The sequence below is a fragment of the Danio rerio genome, chromosome 9 (genome assembly GCF_052040795.2).
Source record: "Danio rerio strain M-AB ecotype USA chromosome 9, GRCz13ab, whole genome shotgun sequence".
In the NCBI taxonomy this organism is placed as follows: Eukaryota; Metazoa; Chordata; class Actinopteri; order Cypriniformes; family Danionidae; genus Danio; species Danio rerio.
This window is the reverse complement of record NC_141029.1, coordinates 5774428-5792388: the sequence shown is the minus strand read 5'-3', so window position 1 is coordinate 5792388 and position 17961 is coordinate 5774428. Positions and strand designations below refer to the sequence as shown.

At 37.3% G+C, this 17961-nt stretch overlaps 1 protein-coding gene across 1 annotated transcript in view; it reads left to right on the top strand.

The window, feature by feature from the left end:
* Nucleotides 1–1027: 1027 nt before the first annotated feature.
* Nucleotides 1028–17961, top strand: part of nalf1b (NALCN channel auxiliary factor 1b) — a 224416-nt gene continuing 207482 nt past the window's right edge. Inside the window, exon 1 of the mRNA XM_087267467.1 lies at nt 1028–2116. Coding sequence (XP_087123593.1) covers nt 1478–2116 — 639 coding nt within the window. The 5' untranslated portion in view covers nt 1028–1477. The remainder of the gene's footprint in view (nt 2117–17961) is intronic.

Sequence of the window (17961 nt, the reverse complement as noted above, 5' to 3'; positions counted from 1 at the left end):
TATTAATATACTACTACTACTACTACTAATAATAATAGTAATAATAAACAATAAAATATTATGATTATTATTATTATTATTATTATTAATAATAATAATAATAATAATAATAATAAAGCATTACTTTGTAAAAAAAAAAAAAAAAAAAACATCTTGATTTCTCCACAAGGGGTGGGATTTATTTTAAGGAAAGCATTGGTAGCACTCCAAGAAATTTAACCTGACAGTATTTTGGCGACTTTGTGAGGATGTGAAATGAAAAAGCACTGATTTGCATGCCAGCCTCGCCTCGCTCATCACGTTCAGCACCCAAATACAGGCAGAAAGGCAGAAGCTTAGCGCGTGGTGGTTGTGCACTGCATGCACACTTTGTTTGCTTTGAAATGCAGGATCAAACAGGGCCATGCCGCAAAAGGTTAGCCTGTTAGAGGACAAATATACAGTATCTGTATCTCTCTCAGTCTCTCTTGCTCCCTCTCCTACACACACACTCGCGGCTCACGTTTCCGCGCTCGCTTTCCAACGTGCTGCTTTGACGCCCAGATGTCTCTCCTGTGCCCGGCTCCTTACACACAGTTACACGCTGCATACTAATAAACTTCAGCCTGAACGGGATGAACGAGACATACAAATGTCGTTTCATCTCAGTCGCACGCTGATCCTGCCTCACGCAACATGTTGCGCATGTTTTTTCTTCCTCAGTCTTTGCGCATTTAAGGAAAATTACGCATCGCCAAAACGATGCTGTTATTGAACGCCACCGCGTCTTTAAACGTCCACACTGCGTCGTTTATTTCGCTCGAGTGTTGTGATGAACGGATTGCGGTTTGACGGGATGCTGAAGGTGAATGGAGCGAGAGGAAGGACAAGGCGGGCGACCGGCTTCTAAACGTGTACTGGAAGATTTGCGTTTATTATGAGTGATCTCTCACATTGACACGTCCAGTGAGTGCGCGCGTGTGTAAGAGTGAGTGAGTGAGTGAGTGCGGGCGCGCGCACGCGTGTGTATCCATCGCCCGTAGTCTGTAGATCTGTGTGACTGCGCCAGGATGGAGATGACGCAAATGACCCAGCTCCCCAAAAAGAGTTTCAAGACGAACATGGCGGCAACTTAACACAGGACCCAAGATGATGATGATGATGATGATGATGAACAGCAGAGAAGATCGAAGGCAATCCGCCCAGATAGGGAAAGAGCAGCTCGTTCAGCGTCTCGCCTTCCCTTAAGGAGATACGGGGACACAGGCAGGAGCTTCGGGAACAGAGGAGGCATGTTGTCACACAGAAGCGCTTTTTCTCCGGGGAGCCATGCGGAATAACGGAGATATGACCGCGAGCGGCTTCATCTAGCCCAGAGAGTCGGATACAGCTGCCGAGAGCGCTGTTGAACGGAGGAAAACATTTCAAATCAATGCATTTTGTGGCAGATCGAGGAGCCGTCGCGGTGGAGTCGGCCAGTGCTGCTCTTTCCTGAAATATGACCAGGGGTGCTTGGACGTGTCGGCAGCAAGATGACGGCTTAAAAATCTGCTTCGCACCCCGAGAGGACGAAAAGCCATTATTCACCGATTCGGAACGGGCCCAGAGATGGCGACTGTCCTTAGCCTCTCTTTTGTTTATCACCGTTTTGCTCTCTGATCATCTGTGGTTCTGCGCCGAGGCGAAACTGACGAGGACGCGAGACAAACGGCTGGACCACACCAACCATATACTTTCATCCAGCCATCAGACAGAGCAGAGTCTTATTTTTATAGGCAATTCTACCAAACCTCTGTGGAGACTTGAAACTTGTCATCCTGACAGCCTCTCCAAAAACTGCTTTACTTTCGCCGAGGCGGAAGCCGTGTGCTCGGGCCTCTCCGAGTGGAACCTGAGCGATTTCTATCTTTCTTTTTGTAATTCCTACTCTCTTTTGGATTTGTTTTACGGGTTTACGAGTCCGGACAATTTGACCTGTAGCCTGGACATGGCTGATGCGTCGGGATGCAGCCAGTGCGTTCAGGCTTACCAACGCTACGACCGACGAGCTCAGGAGAAATACCGAGAGTTTGAGCTTTTGGTTCAGAAATATGAAACGGATGTATATTCGGTGCGGACATGTATGGAAGAGTGCACGGTAGGCGAATGCTGCTTTTCTCTTTTGGTGTTGCTTTGTTTGCTGACGGCTTCTAAAAGAAGCGCATTGTGTGCGTACATTGCTTTCACGTTATCAAACGCTACATGTGTACGGTTCGCTGTTTTGTCATCTGCGCGCGAGAACGCGCGCGGATACAAGGTGCGCGCGCACTTGTGGATTAACGAGAGGTGGGTTTGTTTGACACCTTGAATGCATAAGTTTGGGTTAGAAGTAGGGTAGCTTTTGGAAGCTAATTATACGGTAATTTCTCACTCAGTTGTATGTGATGCAAATACACTAAAGGATAAGCAGGGCGAGCAGAACATAACCTAAACGAAAGCTATAATTTTAGGAAAAAAAGGTATGGTTCATCTAAAGTACCTCTTGACTAGTGACGTGATTTGATCATTTTCATTTTAGTATACGCAAAAGTCCTAAACCCCGAACTTGGCAGTTATTATATGTCCATGTGAAATACGACAGTAACAGCACATAGGCTGTTATGTAATGACAATGTCAATACACATTACCATAATGAATACCATATGGTATTTGCATGGTACTCCAGGGTATTTAAAAAAATCATGATGCAGCTCATGGCTGTTTTGGGTTCCTTGCTATTTTCATGCAAAATATAAAATTTTTACCTTTTCATAAAGGTTAACCTATAATTGGTTAACGCAATAAACAAAAGAGCATCGCTCAGAAAAGTAGTTAAAGTATTAAGCTGGTGGTTCCACTCTATGTATTTTTGGGCTGATTTGTGCTTACTTCATCTAGCCAGGCAAGCCTAAAACCAGATAAGATGTAGGATGATACAGATGTGTTTTTTTTGTTTTGTTTTTTTACTACCTTTCGTAGTAGGGAATTATTTCAGTGTGGAAGGACAAATCTGAGGGCATGTCCTCTCATTTGGAGCCATCTGAGATTTATGGTTGTAGGTGTCCTACGATCTGCAGAGAGGTAGAACAACACAAAGACTGTGTGGAGTGTGTGAGAGAGCGAGAGGGAGATGGCGCAGTGCTTTATGGAATTTCAATAACGTTAATAGTGCAGCAGTGATTTTTAATTTTTTTTTTCTCTGTGTAATCCCCGGAAGTCTATTCTCTTCCAGTCATTGTTCAGGCATTTTTCCTTCAGTCATGGCGTTGAATAACAGTGTTGTTACACATGCATGAAATAGGACTGTTGCTCTTTGCCTCTAGCTTAATAGAGCAGCTGCAGCCGCCGCAGCAGAGGAGAGCATGTGAAGCATGTCATTCGCAAACGATTAGCTCTATCAGGTTTGTATTTCCTGTGCTGTGGGATGAGAAAACAAGGGCAAAATGTCCTGCCAAACTGACAGCAGGACACTTTGTAAAGTACACTGCACATTACACTTTCAGTGAGTGTGCAGCAGATTGTTGCATTTCTTCCTTGCTTTTTTCCATCTATTGTCTCTCTCTCTCTCTCTCTCTCTCTCTCTCTCTCTCTCTCTCTCTCTCTCTCTCTCTCATCTTTAATTTATAGATTTTTTATTATTATTATTATTATTTCTCTTCAGTTTTGCTCAGGTTTGCAGGCGAGAGTAGTTTGGTCTCTGTCCATGGTGCTGAAACAAGTGCACACTGCTCTTTGCTGAATAATAAATATAAACTCACATTTAATTCACATAAGCAAGCTCATTTTCTCGTTATCAACAGTCTAAAACAAATTTATGATTTTTTTTAAATTTAGTTCTAGGTATCACAAGGTTGTATAATAAATCCTTAATAATAATAATTCCTTAGATTTATATAGCACTTTTCTTGACACTCAAAGTGCTTCACACATTTTTGGGCATAATCTCCTCATCCACCACCATTTACAGAAATAGAACAGATATAATTGATATTGTGCGTAACAAAAATGAATAATTAATTAACTAATAATTAATTAATTAATTAATTTGTGCTCAGGTTATTTTGGTGAATAAAAGCAACAACTTTACAAAATTTGAAATAACATTAGTCTCATAAATGTTTGTAAAATATATTCAGCATTTTTGCTTTATTTGATTTTCATCGGTACACATAAGACACTTATTTACAAACAATTATAGAACGATTGTTTGTATTAACTGTGATGTTATTTAATTAGTTTAAAAAAACAAATGTTTGATAAATATTTACTATTTTTGAGCAATCATGAGTTAATAATTTGTAGAAAATGTATTAAATTCCATTTAGTTTGATTATATTTTCTTTTCTTTTTAGTTTTGCTCAGGTTTGCAGGCGAGAGTGTTTTGGTCTCTGTCCATGGTGCTGAAACAAGTACACACTGTTCTTTGCTGATTCATAAATATAAACTCACATTTAAGTCGCATAAACAAGCTCATTTTCTCATTAGCATCAGTCTAAAATAAATGTATAATTTTCATTTTGGTTCTAGGTATCGCAAGGTGGTATTATAGCACTTTTCTGGACAGTCAAAGTGCTTCACACATTTTTTGGGGGAGTCTCTTCATCCACATCCATCTACATATCAATATAAATATGAAATATTAATTTAATCATTCATTCATTTTCTTTTTGGCTTAGTCCCTTTAATAATCTTGGGTCGCCACTGCAGAATGAACTGCCAACTTATCCAGCTTATGTTTTGCGCAACGGATGCCCTTCCAGCTGCAACCCATTACTGGGAAAGATCCATACACATACACTACGGACAATTTTAGCCTACTAAATTCACCTTTAGCGCATGTCTTTGGACTAGTGGGGGAAACTGGAGCACCCAGAGGAAACCCACACGAACATGGGGAGAACATTCAAACTCCACACAGAAATGCCAACTGACACAGCCAAGGCTCAAACCAGCGACAGCACTACCTACTGCTCCACTGCTTTGCCCTGATAATAATAATAATAATAATAATAATAATAATAATAATAATAATAATAATAATAATAATAATAATTATTATTATTATTATCATTTATTATTAATTTATTATTATTATTATTATTATTATTATTATTATTATTATTATCAATAAATATCCACCAATATTGTGAATCACCAAATACTTAAATAAATATTATAGACATATACATATATATATATATATATATATATATATATATATATATATATATATATATATATATATATATATATATATATATATATATTTATATATATATATATATATATTTAGTTTGCTGTCATGTTTTCATCATCTTGACCGTGAAATAAGTTTTGCACTAAAAACTCAAGCATCAGTAAGTTCCTAATATGCTGCACGCATCATGCCACTCACCAACTATTTACTCTTCAGATGGCACACAAATCCATTGCATAATCCATTTTAAGCCATAGATTGTTCAGACACTACCCAAAATTACTCCTCCATATCCCAGTCCAAAATCCGAAGCCTGTAGAGAACCTAAGGCAGAATAGCAACTATCTGGAAGAACTAAATGTATTATCCTCCATCTGTCTGAATGTGTGTGTGCATGTGCAAGAGGGAGTTAAGGAAAGTACAAGAAAACGAGAAGAGAGATTTTGTGTTTTGTTACCTCTTCCCTAGTTTCAGCCTGCGGCTCCACTGGCCGCCCACAGTCCGTTCACTGACCATCTGATGCACACACACACTGCACACTAAACTGCCCAGCTCTAATCTGATAGGCTGGTGTTGAACAAAATCCTCTGTTCCTCTGGTTCACCAACAGAAAGATACTGTACTTTATCCTACAGCAGGACTGTATATTCTGCTTTGTTTTCATATCTTTGTAATAATATGTACTTATTTCTTTAGAGTAAATAAAAATTATGAAAGCAGAGTGAATAAAAACATTTCGGGGGAAAAAGGGGTTTGTAAGGAAGTTGTCAATGATTAGGCTCACACAAAATCTGCAGAGACCTTTTGTCACAATCACCAGCAATCCAGCCTGTGCAGATCGCTGGTAAACACACAGTATCATATAGAATGACAAATCCGCCTTTAAATGGACTACAATATCCAGCACATTTACAAATATGTTTTCTGAGAAAAAAATGGGGATGTGTTCAATATTTATTTTTGCCGCTACACAAGACCAATCAAAAGTTCTAGGATTTGCAATATATAGCTATGTGGTTGAGTAAAATATAACATTTGTCTTTTGATCTGCAAACTACTGATCCAGCTTCTTCTAAATGTGCAATTCAAATTTTGTCATTTACAGCTCAAAATGATAATTAGTAATAATAACATTTAACAAATATAAAAAAAAGTATTATATTATTATTTTTTTTTTCCCCACATATGTTTAACTTTCAGACAGCACAATAATGTTTTAACTTTAGAAGAGTTAAGAATTGTTATATTGGTCATTAAATAAATAAAATAAACAAATAAATAGATAAATAAATAAGAAAATAACAGAATATATATATATATATATATATATATATATATATATATATATATATATATATATATATATATATATATATATATATATATATATATATATAATAAATTAATACAATAAATTAATAAATAAATAAATAATTCAAACATTTGATATTGTGTTCAAGTGTCAATTACTGGAAAAAATGCAGAAATATTATCATATTTTAAGGAATAAAACAAATAATGTCAGTTTACTAGAAACATAGTAAACTAGTAATTCCAGGGAAGCAGAATCTTTAGGTGGCATTTATTTATTTATTTGGTTATTTATTCATTCATTCATTCATTCATTCATTCATTCATTCATTCATTCAATCATTCATTTATTTATTCATTTATTTATTTATTTATTTATTTAAGTCTTGACACTAATTGGTACTTTCTTACTTTTTTATACATTTAAAGTAGATCAAATCCATTCATCAAAGTTATTTGTGTTCTAGAGCCATATTGAAAATTTCGTTTTTTGATCTACTTCAAATATTGACTACTATATGCACATTTTGCAATAGACCTAAAATGTACTGTTTCTAAAGATGCAGCTAACAACTTATGAAGTAAATATGCCTTTAAATAGTAAACTGACTGTGATTGGTCACTTTAAACGTCAATCAGACAGTCTCGTCCTCCGTAAGTGGGCAGGTCTTGGCCTGAATATGCTGCAGCATCTTATGCCGTTAGTCAATTGTCTAGATAAACAAGACGGCATCTTCCCGTCAGCGCTTTGTGGAGACATGCCTGTTCTAGCAAGACTTTTTTGTCGGTTAGAATGATTCTGATTGATTGATGTTGATTGACAGATGTTAGTAGAAGCAAAGGGGGCCCAGGTGTTCTCCTTTGAACATAGCCAGGGTTGTGTCAGAGTCAGGATCAGGTCAGATCTAGATGAGACTTGAATTTATTAACCATGTGAAGCATGACCGTGGAAATAGTAGATGGAAAATCAAATGTTTTGAAAGTTGTCGAGTCTCAGATAATAAAAAAAAATAAGATGAGTTATAAGGGCAGCACAGTAGATAACACAATCGCCTCTCAGCAAGAAGTTCGCTGGTTTGAGCCCCGGCTGGATCAGTTGGCTATTCTGAGTTTGCATGTTCTCACCGTGTTTGTGTGGGTTTCCTCCGGGTGGTCCAGTTTCCCCCTCGATGCCAAAGATATGAGCTACAGGTGGATTGGGTAAGCTAAATTGTCCGTAGTGTATGTGTGTGAGTGGATGTATATGGATGTTTCCCAGTGATGGGTTGCAGCTGGAAGGGCATTCGCATTGTAAAACATATGTTGGATAAGTTGGCGGTTCATTCCACTGTGGTGACCCCAGATTAATAAAGGGACTAAGCTGAAAAGAAAATGAACGAATGAAGATGAAGTATATAATGAGCAAACCCTCAAATCTACTTTATTAAAATCTGAAAAGATATGCAGTTGGTTGGTTACTTAACATTTGTATTTTTTCTGTTTGGTTAAATCATTGTTTCTTTAAGTTTGACAGAAATGAAAGCTGTTTTGTTATTTATTATTATTATTTTAAGGTCAGTATTATTAGCCCTCTTAAGTCTCTCCCCCCCCCCCAACTGGCTACGGAACAAAACTAGCTAACGTAATAAACCTAGTTAAGCGTTTAAATAGCAATTTAGGCTAAATAATAGTATCCTGCAAAATAACTAGTCAAAAGAAATGGGTTAATAAATCTGTTATGTTCAACAAAATTTCTCAGTTAAACAGCCCTTGGGACATATTTATAAAAAAATACATTTTAAATTAAATTTCACAAGAGGTCTTCAACTATAATTTTATAAAGAGTACCCATGAATCTCCCTAAAGGGCACTAGCTATATGTACTCCTCACCAGATGTTTACTTGGACAACAACCCCCACCATGATTTGCGACACTACAGCTGATACCAATCTGAACTCTGTATTATGTATGTCATTAGTATGGATTGGTATATTGCTAGTATGTCCAATGTAAAGTCAATAGGAGTTTTTTTTTTTCCAATAAGAGTCTATAGGACAGTTGCTGAGGTGCTGCAAGAGGTTGCTAGGGTGTGGCTAGTAAGTTGAAAGGTCATCAGTGATTGGTAGATTGGTAGTCTGAGTTAAATAAGAGGCACCTTAAGTCTGTATGATAGTCTTGTGCAAAGTTATGACGTCATAAAGTTTGGTCCAAAGTTGAGTCAATGGGACTTTTCCGAGTCAGTTTTTGGAAAACCGTTGGAAAACCGTTTTTTCAGTTGGAAAAAATATAGCAACTCGAGTCAGACCAGTTTAGAGGTTTGGTGTTAGTTTGGTGGTTGTAGTATGAACGGTCTAGAACAGAGGTCACCAAACTTATTCCTGGAGGGCCGGTGTCCTGATTTTAGCTTCAACCCTAATCAAACACATCTGAACAAGCTAATCAAGGTCTTACTAGGTATACTTGAAACATCCAGGCAGGTGTGTTGAGGCAAGTTGGAGCTAAACCCTGCAAGGACACTGGCCCTCCAGGACTGAAATTGGTGACCCCTTGTACTGTATTATGCTGAGTTTATAGTTTTTACTTCTGCTTAGAATCTTAGAAAATAAACATTTTCAGCGATCTGCCCACACAAAACTCCCCTGTACTTAAAAAACATGCATTTGAAAGTCATCGCACTGCTTACCAAAGAAAAAACTGTAATCAACATACTAAATATTTTAGTGGTAATTGGTCCACAGAGAATGACTGGAATTGATACCTTACTGTTTAGTGTGTGTGTCTGTGTCATTGTAAGCTGCATATGAAGCACAACTCCTCTCCTTTTGTCCTCCTCCTTTTCATCAGCTAATCAGCGAGTGGAATGCAGACTGTAGAAAGTGTTGGAAGAATCACGTCGTCCTAATGAAATAAAAATCCGAATCTGGGGAGTTGGCAGCCTTTTAACACAATCTAAATTGCAAATCTACTCTCGTGTTCCTCCGACCTTTGCACAAGCACTGCACTTTGTGTTTGAATTGTGGAATGTCAGCTTAATGACCCCTGCGCTTCTTGAAGTGAAATTATATTTAGGTCGGAAAACAATCATATCTTTTTGTGCCTTTTTTCTTCTTCACCCTGTGCTTTTTCTCTGCTTCTCTCCCTGTGTGTTTGCTCGCCTCCTCACCTTTGTGGCCTGTGCATTGTTGCACACAAGTGGGAAGATAATGACATTTTTTGGTGAGAGGCTGCCCTCTTGACAGCATGACAGTGTGACTTTGTAAGGGCGCTTTATTCACTGCCTATACCATGGCGACTGCAGAGGGAACAGAATCTGGCCGCCTGTGTCCTTTTTCCTCGTAGCATTAAATATGTATGGGAGTAAAGAGGCATGGACCTGCCGGATCTCTGTTTGCAAGGGAAATTAATGAGACGGAAAGACGGCGATTTCCACCGTGCCGCTCCATCTACACATCCGGCAACAGGCACTTTTGGCACTGAATATCAGAGCTGATTTACATACAGAGGGCTGGTTTACACCTCATGGAGATCCATCATGTAAACAAGAGATTTTAAAAGTGTTGATCCTCTGGAGCCAGCAGGTTTCCTGAGTGCTGACCTTTCTCCTACTACTTGGGTATTTTTGCCAAATAATGTTGGTCATGATACTCAAACATAGCACAGGACTGTTTACAAATCTTTATAAACATGCTAGTTATTATATGGATGTCTGGAAAACTAGATGCTGACTTTCCAAAGTATGTTATTCCCAGATAACAACCACTAATATTAATAACACAGGCATATTCGATTACTTAAAGGGCACCTATTTTACCCTTTTTACTAGATTTAAGATCAACTTTTGGTGTCTCCAGAATGTGTCTGTAAAGTTTCAGCTCAAAATACCCATCAGATTATTTATTATAGCCTCCAGAATCTACCTATTATGGTGTCTGAGTACAGTGTATCTGTTTTTGTATCCTGTGGTTTTAAATAAAAATGAGCTTTTTTTCAATGCCCGCCATTCTGACATCAAATAAACAGCAGTCAGTGATAGAGGGAGACACAGATGAAGCTGAAATACAGCTTATTAGTAAAAAATACCAAGCAAGTTTATTTGATGTATTTGTGGTGGAATTTATTCAAGCCTTTCTGATATGATGAGTCACACACAACTGTCGTTAGCAGTACCAACACACACACATTGGTGTTTAGTGACACCATTGCAGCTGTGGTGGTTATAGCAGTTAAGAATTACATAGCTATTTTACAGTCTTTATTGCAAACAGGCTTTGTTTTAAAAACGTTTTAAACTTATAAATATCACAGAGTTTGATGTTTTACTATATGTTGGATTTTAACAGATCATCTAATCCAAGTTACTTTCCAAAAAAATGTTCTGTGGACATGTGTGTACATGTTATTATAGAAAAATGGCAACTGTCAATCAATTTGGTGGACGGGGAAAACCACACTCCTACGTCACGTTGCGGTGAGACTCAAAATCACTGGGATTTGGGTCCTTTTGTAACGTTAGGAAATGTAAAAAAAAGAGACTTCTTGGGTTTATATAACTCCAATATGACAGCGAACACACTGTTCTGTTCAAACATCTTTTGGTGTCTCCAGAATGTGTTTGTAAAGTTTTAGCTCGAAATACTCACCAGATAATTTATTATAGCCTCCAGAATCTGCCCATTATGGTGTCTGAGTACAGTGTATCTGTTTTTGTAGCCTGTGGCTTTAAATGCAAATTGGCTGCTTTTCCACGCCCACCATTCTGACATCAAATAATGATCAAACATGGTGATTGATCTAGTGTTTTTAAAAGCACAGATTGACACCGGTTGATATTTTTTGCATTCTGTTTTTGTCTTACCTGCTTTCTGGAACCATTTTTTACCGGACTTGAACTCCGACATTGTGGTCAACTGCTCTCTGTGTCTAAAGTCCGCAGACGTTCATGGCGAGCTAACTGGAAAAAATAAATTACCTCCATATGGAGGTAAGTGGTCAGCTGGTAATCACAAAAATGATTGTTTGTTTGATTTAAAAATGAAATGCAGTCATATATACTTCTGGCTACATAATTCACAATCTACAGAAATGTATATAGGGCTACATTTTCAGAATTAGCCTATGTTGAAAATAAGTGATCGGGTTTTCATTAGTTTGAATGTATTATACTGTACATGTATTTATGCATGTATGAACCCCATTTTGCAACCTGTTTGCAGTTCCAGGTCGCCAATACACCATTACCATGTACAAACAAACAACATAAAACCGTTTTCATCTTTTAGTTGAAACTGTGCTTTATAAATGTCCTCTAAATGATTATCACCAATCATTTCTTGTTTGCATAAAACATACTCAAACCATTTCTGTTTGAGTGGACATCCCTTATGTAAAAACATGTGGAGCTTGATCCTCAAAACGGCAGGAGGACCATCCTCAAAATCATTTCATACAACCTTTTTACACTGACCCAGATTACAGACTGCTGGCAGTCATATTTATTACTATACAAATTAAAATAAGAAATTTCCAAGACGACCCAGAGTGCTTTTTTGCCTATGTATCATGTAACTTATGCCTTTTATTTCCCAAAAAAAATCCAAAATGAATTTGAAATGAGTCCGTTGTCATCCATTTTAAGTGCAGTTGCATGGAAGCAAGTCTCCAAAATCATCTTTTGAAATGTTCCACAAAAGCTTAAAGGCAAAATGATGCTGAACACAAGTCTCTTTTGTAGAAAGTCTTCCTTTAAGCATGAGCATTTCATGCACAATCCACATGAGAAACATCCTCTCCACAGTACAAGCATCATTACAGTGGAAATCTTTCTTAACCTCACCTACCCGCACACCAACACAACGGCCCACGCACAACCAAGAGAAAGGAACTGGCAAGTGCGAGTGTTTACACTCCTCAGGTAGAGAATAATCTAACCGCAGGGTACATCCACCCGCGGAAACCAAACACATGGCCGTAAACGCACAGTAACCAGACCTTTCATTTAGCCCTGCCGCAGCCAGATCAGCGGGTTCCTCCTTAATCCCTTCCAACTAGACCGGTCTCCAAATCGTTGAAATCAATGCTTCCTGCTCGAGTCCTCTTTAACCTTTCCTGGAAGGGCAGATGGGCTGGCGGACGAGGCTTCTTTGGCTTGAAGGCTCATATGCCACTTGGTGTCCCTGGAGTTGGCTTATCGTCCCCAGCCCTGGGGCCTTTTTGACACGGCGCAGAGGCTCAGCGGAAAAGCCAGAGGACAAAGCCAAGGATCGCACTCCTATTCTAGTGGCGACACGCAGGCCAGAGATCCGCTCGCGGCCCGTAGGGCACTCGTGTGATCGTTGTTTTCCCCTGTCTGGAGCACTTGTAAAACCACAAGCAATTACTGTCAGCTCTGTGCACACATGGGTGTATTTACCGATGTGTTGTGAATTCCCATTTAGAGACGAGACAGATATGAAATGGATGATAAATGAAGTTGGATGTGGGAAGTGTCTTTCCTTGTTGGATCCCATGGTTGTGAGTTTGAAGTCATAATGTGAATGAATTTCAGTGGTGTTTTGTAATGAGGAGACAAGTTGAAACAAAAAGGAATGCGTGTAAACTGTGTGTAACTGTAAACAGATTGAATACTTCTTTGATGGGGAGGTTTTTTCATTATTTGTGTCACCTGATGGAGTTTGGGTTCGTTACCACTGTCGTCTTTGGTTTGTTAGTGGAGGTTTAACAATAGAACTACTGAGGTAGTAAGGTTGCACATTATTTAAAAAATCTGACATTGTGATATTTGGTCACACTTTATTTTGACGGTCCGTTTGTTTAATTTAAGTTACATTGCATCTACAGTTGAAACCAGAAGTTTACATACACCGTATAAAAAGGCACCTAACCATTTTAAAAAAGTCAGATGTTAATGTGACTAGCCTTTTTCTCTTTTAGGTAAGTTATGATTATTAAATTTGTTTCCCTGCTGAAAAATCCAGCTTAAACCAGCCTAGGCTGTTGGCTGGTTTTAACTGGTCGACCAGCCTGGTTTTAGAGGGGTTTTGGCCATTTCCAGGCTGGTTTCCAGCCATTTTCAGCCTGGTTTTAGCTGGTGAGGCTGGTAAATGACCAGCTAAAACCAGCTTGACCAGCCTGGTTTAGGCTGGACATAGCTGGTTTTGGCTGGGCTCCCAGCCTGGCTAGGCTAGTCAAGGTGGTTTTAGCTGGTCCTCTCCCATCCTGACCAGCTAAGACCAGGCTGGAAATGGCTGGAAACCAGACTGGAAATGGCCAAAAACCCTCTAAAACCAGCCTGGTCGACCAGCTAAAACCAGCCAACCAGCCTAGGCTGGTTAAAGCTGGATTTTTCAGTAGGGTTATGTTATGCTCAGTAGCAGAATAATGAGAGAGATGTTTTTTGAGAAATTGTTATAACTTTTCTTGAAAGTCAAGTTTACGTACAGTAAGATTATTATGCCTCTGAAAAAGCTCAGATGATGGTGTCAAGGTTTTGGAAGTTTCCAATTGGCTAACTGCCAACATTTGAATTAATTGGTGGCACAACTGTAGAATAGTATGTAAGGAAAACCTTAAACACACTGCTTCCTTGTGTGACAACATGAAAAAATCAACAAGCCAGAATCAACAAAAAAGCCTGACTACAATTTGTTAAATTACACTGGGAAAAAGAATAATTTTTGGAGACATGTCCTGTGGTCTGATGGAACTAAGATTGAACTGTTTGGCCATAATGACCAGTGTTACATTTGGAGGACAAAGGGGAAAACTTACAAGCCTAGGAACACCATCCTAACTGTGAAGTATGGGGGCGGCAGCATCATGTTGTGGGGCTGCTTTGCTGCAGGAGGGACTGGTCCATTTCACAGTATAGATGGCATCATGAAGAAAGAACATTATGTAGAAATACTGAAGCAACATCTTTAGACATCAGCCAGGAAATTAAAACTTGGCCACAAATGGGTCTTCCAAACAGACCATGACCCTAAGCACACTGCCAAACTAGTTAAAATGTGCTTTAAGGACAACAGAGTGAATGTTTTGGAGTGGCCATCACAAAGCCCTGATCTCAATCCTATAGACAATTTGTGGGCTGTTAAAAGCTTGTGCGAGCAAGACAGCCAACAAATCTGACTTAGTTTCACCAATTATTGTGAAAAGCTTGTGGAAGGATATCCAAAACATGTGACCAAAGTTGTACAGTTATGCAAAAATACCAAGGAAATGTATGTACACGTTTGACTGAATTATTTTAAATTTCTCGAAAAAAATAAATCCCTTATTATTCTGGCATTTATCAAATGTAAATGATTTAGGTAATCCTAATGGACATAAAATAGTAAACGTTTAGTATGATTTGCGATCAGACTTTAAAAAAAAAATTGTTATGTTCCTTTTTTTAGAGTTTAGGTAAACTTCTGGTTTTAGCTGTACATGGAAACTAACTGTCATTAGATTATAAGTAGACTGTTAGGTTGGGGTTACCAGTGCCAACCCATAGGGTTAAGGGGCCCTAGTCGAGATTAAAAAAAGAATGGTGCTGCTTTATTGGTGAATCTCAACTGAAGAATTTCAACTTGCTGATCAACTTAATTGAATCAACACTGCATTTACTAAGACTGTGGGATCCTTCATCGGTTTCTGTAAAATTGTGTTAATCTGAATAAAATTTAGACACATTTTCTGTATATATCTGAATATATTAGGTATATTAAATCTTTGATGAATTGGCACTTCTGTGTTCATTAAATTTCCTTATATGTGAGTAGAATAACTGTCATTTTTATTGATCTTAATGAAATGAACATTGAAATGACTTGAGCTGAATAATGGCTCTATTGTTACAGTACAGTCTAACATTGATGTCTGCTGTAAACTGGACAGAACCAACATTAATTTCCTCAAGCTGAATAGCAACACTTTTTTTTCTGTTAATGTTCTTAAGCCAAATCTAATTTCAACACCGTTATTGAATTTAACTGGAATAAGGTTAACTGAATAAAGATGAAGAGCTACATAAGTGTTTACATTCAATCTGCTTTAGGTAAGTCAAATTCATTTCATAATGAACAAATTGTATCAATGTAATTGATCTGAACTGAATCAACATTAAACTTATTCAAGCTACCTTGTTCTGTACACTTACCTCTACAGTATATGAATCAATGTGTAAGTTAAAATCTTATACTTATTGAAGTGAATTGAATCAACAATCTTTTCTGTCAGATTCCTTTATGTCAGGGGTGTCCAAACTCGGTCCTGGAGGGCCGGTGTCCTGCAGATTTTAGCACCAACTTTGCCTCAACTCACCTACAAAGATGTTTCTATTAAGCCTACTAAGAGCTTGATTAGCCAACCCTTGGTGTGTCTGATTGGGCTTGGAACTAAACCTTGCAGGACAACGGCCCTTCAGGACCGAGTGTGGACACCACTGCTTTAGGTGAACAGAATACATGAACTGATTTAACAATAAGGTAATTAAAGCTCAATAACAACCTTATTCTCATCTCTAGAGCTTCTAATAGATTAAACTGAACCAACATTGAATTTACACAGTATGAATAACAATCATCAACAATCGTTTTTGTTATTATTCCATGTATTTGCAATGATCTGTATTGCATTACGCACTTAATCAGTTGAGAAACCTTGTAAAAATTGATAAACTGAGATTTCTACAAGCAAAATCTTTAGTGACTGATGTTACTGTCTCAGGAACACTATTGGATTTTTATGGCATCTAAGACCTTAAATCCACTCACTTTACATTTGCATTTGCTGAAGTTCGAGGGTGAGTTTTTTCAATATATCTACTATAACTCGCCACGATATAGATTTTTTTTTCTGTGAGATTTAGGATGTTGGCTCAGCACATTCATTATAATGAACTGAATCCATAGTAGGTCAGTGCCAAAACTTCAGGGCTCGATATTATGGATGGCCCGTGCGAGACATTTTTGGGCCGATTGACAGAACAGGCCCTTGTAAGATGTTGGCCCAATGGAACATTTTCTTTGGATCCAGTCCATGAGTTTTTTATGCCTTTTTAACCTGAAGTCACAGTGAATTGGAAGCAGCAGCTGACATTTTCTTCACTTTTAAACTACATTTAAGCCTAATGGAGTTTATAAAAGGCAGTAAAATATAAGGTTAAAGGTAGGGTTAGAGTGACTTAATGATTGGAGAATGCACTAGCTTTCCATAATAAATGAAATATATGTAAATGACACCTTATAGGGGTCATGTTTCCTTAACAAATATTATTGAGAACATTACATATTCTATTCTAAAACATAAAATCACTAACAAAAAGCTAACACTATTCTAATATCATACATAAATAAATAAATAAATAAATAAATAAATAAATAAATAAATAAATAAATAAATAATGACTGAGGCTATTTATTATAAACATATTTAATTTTATAATAAAATTAATAGTATTAATGATGATTATTATTATTATTATTATTAGGTTGGATATTGTTTGTTTATTTATTTTTTAATTAATTAATTTATTTATTTATTTTTAAAAGTCTATTTTTACAGTTTGACACTTGTAAACCACAGCAGAAAGTTCTAACCAGCAGGCCCATGCAATATACAGTACATATACTTAATAAATAACCTACTATAAATTAAAATAAGTAACGTATGCTATGTTGTGTGTTTTCACAAGCTTTGGAGACGTAACATAAATTCTGCTTTTAAATAATAGGTCATCTACAGCTTTCGCCCTCAGTGTTAAAAATGACATCAATGTTTTCAAAGTGCACTGCCAAGGGAGCACTATTGTAAACATGTGGATTGCTAAAACTGAACTGTAAAAATAGTTAGAAAGCAAATTACAGCTAAGAGAGATGACCGTAATGCTTTTTTATTTTTAAAATTTCCAACTTTGAATGATAGAATGTTGTAAATGAATATGGCATAGGGGGGATAAGTGGGAATAGAACACAGCCAGGAACTATGCTTCTAACAGCTCCAGAGGTGTAGTTGTGAGTGCTCAAGTTTGTGACGCAGTTTGCGAATGTTCGTTGAGCGACGAATCATTGAACTATGTTTGTAACGGAACTTGCGACCTTAGTTGGCTAACAATGGTTTTGGGAAACGCACCCCTGACTATTATATTTATATATATATATATATATATATATATATATATATATATATATATATATATATATATATATATATATATATATATATATATATATATATAAATAATGGTGTCTTGCTATTATTATCATTATTATTTTTGAGTTTTTCATCATAAATTAAGACATTAATACACATCAATACACGTTTATTCCGTTTTTACAATAAAGCATTTAACATGAACTGTCATTGGCTTGATATGACATAAAACTACAATATGACACACAAACAAATACGGTTACAGGAGACACACACATCTTGCCACACACACATGAAAGCAAACAAGCAGTAATTGTGTATCTCTGGAGTGCTGTTTCCTGC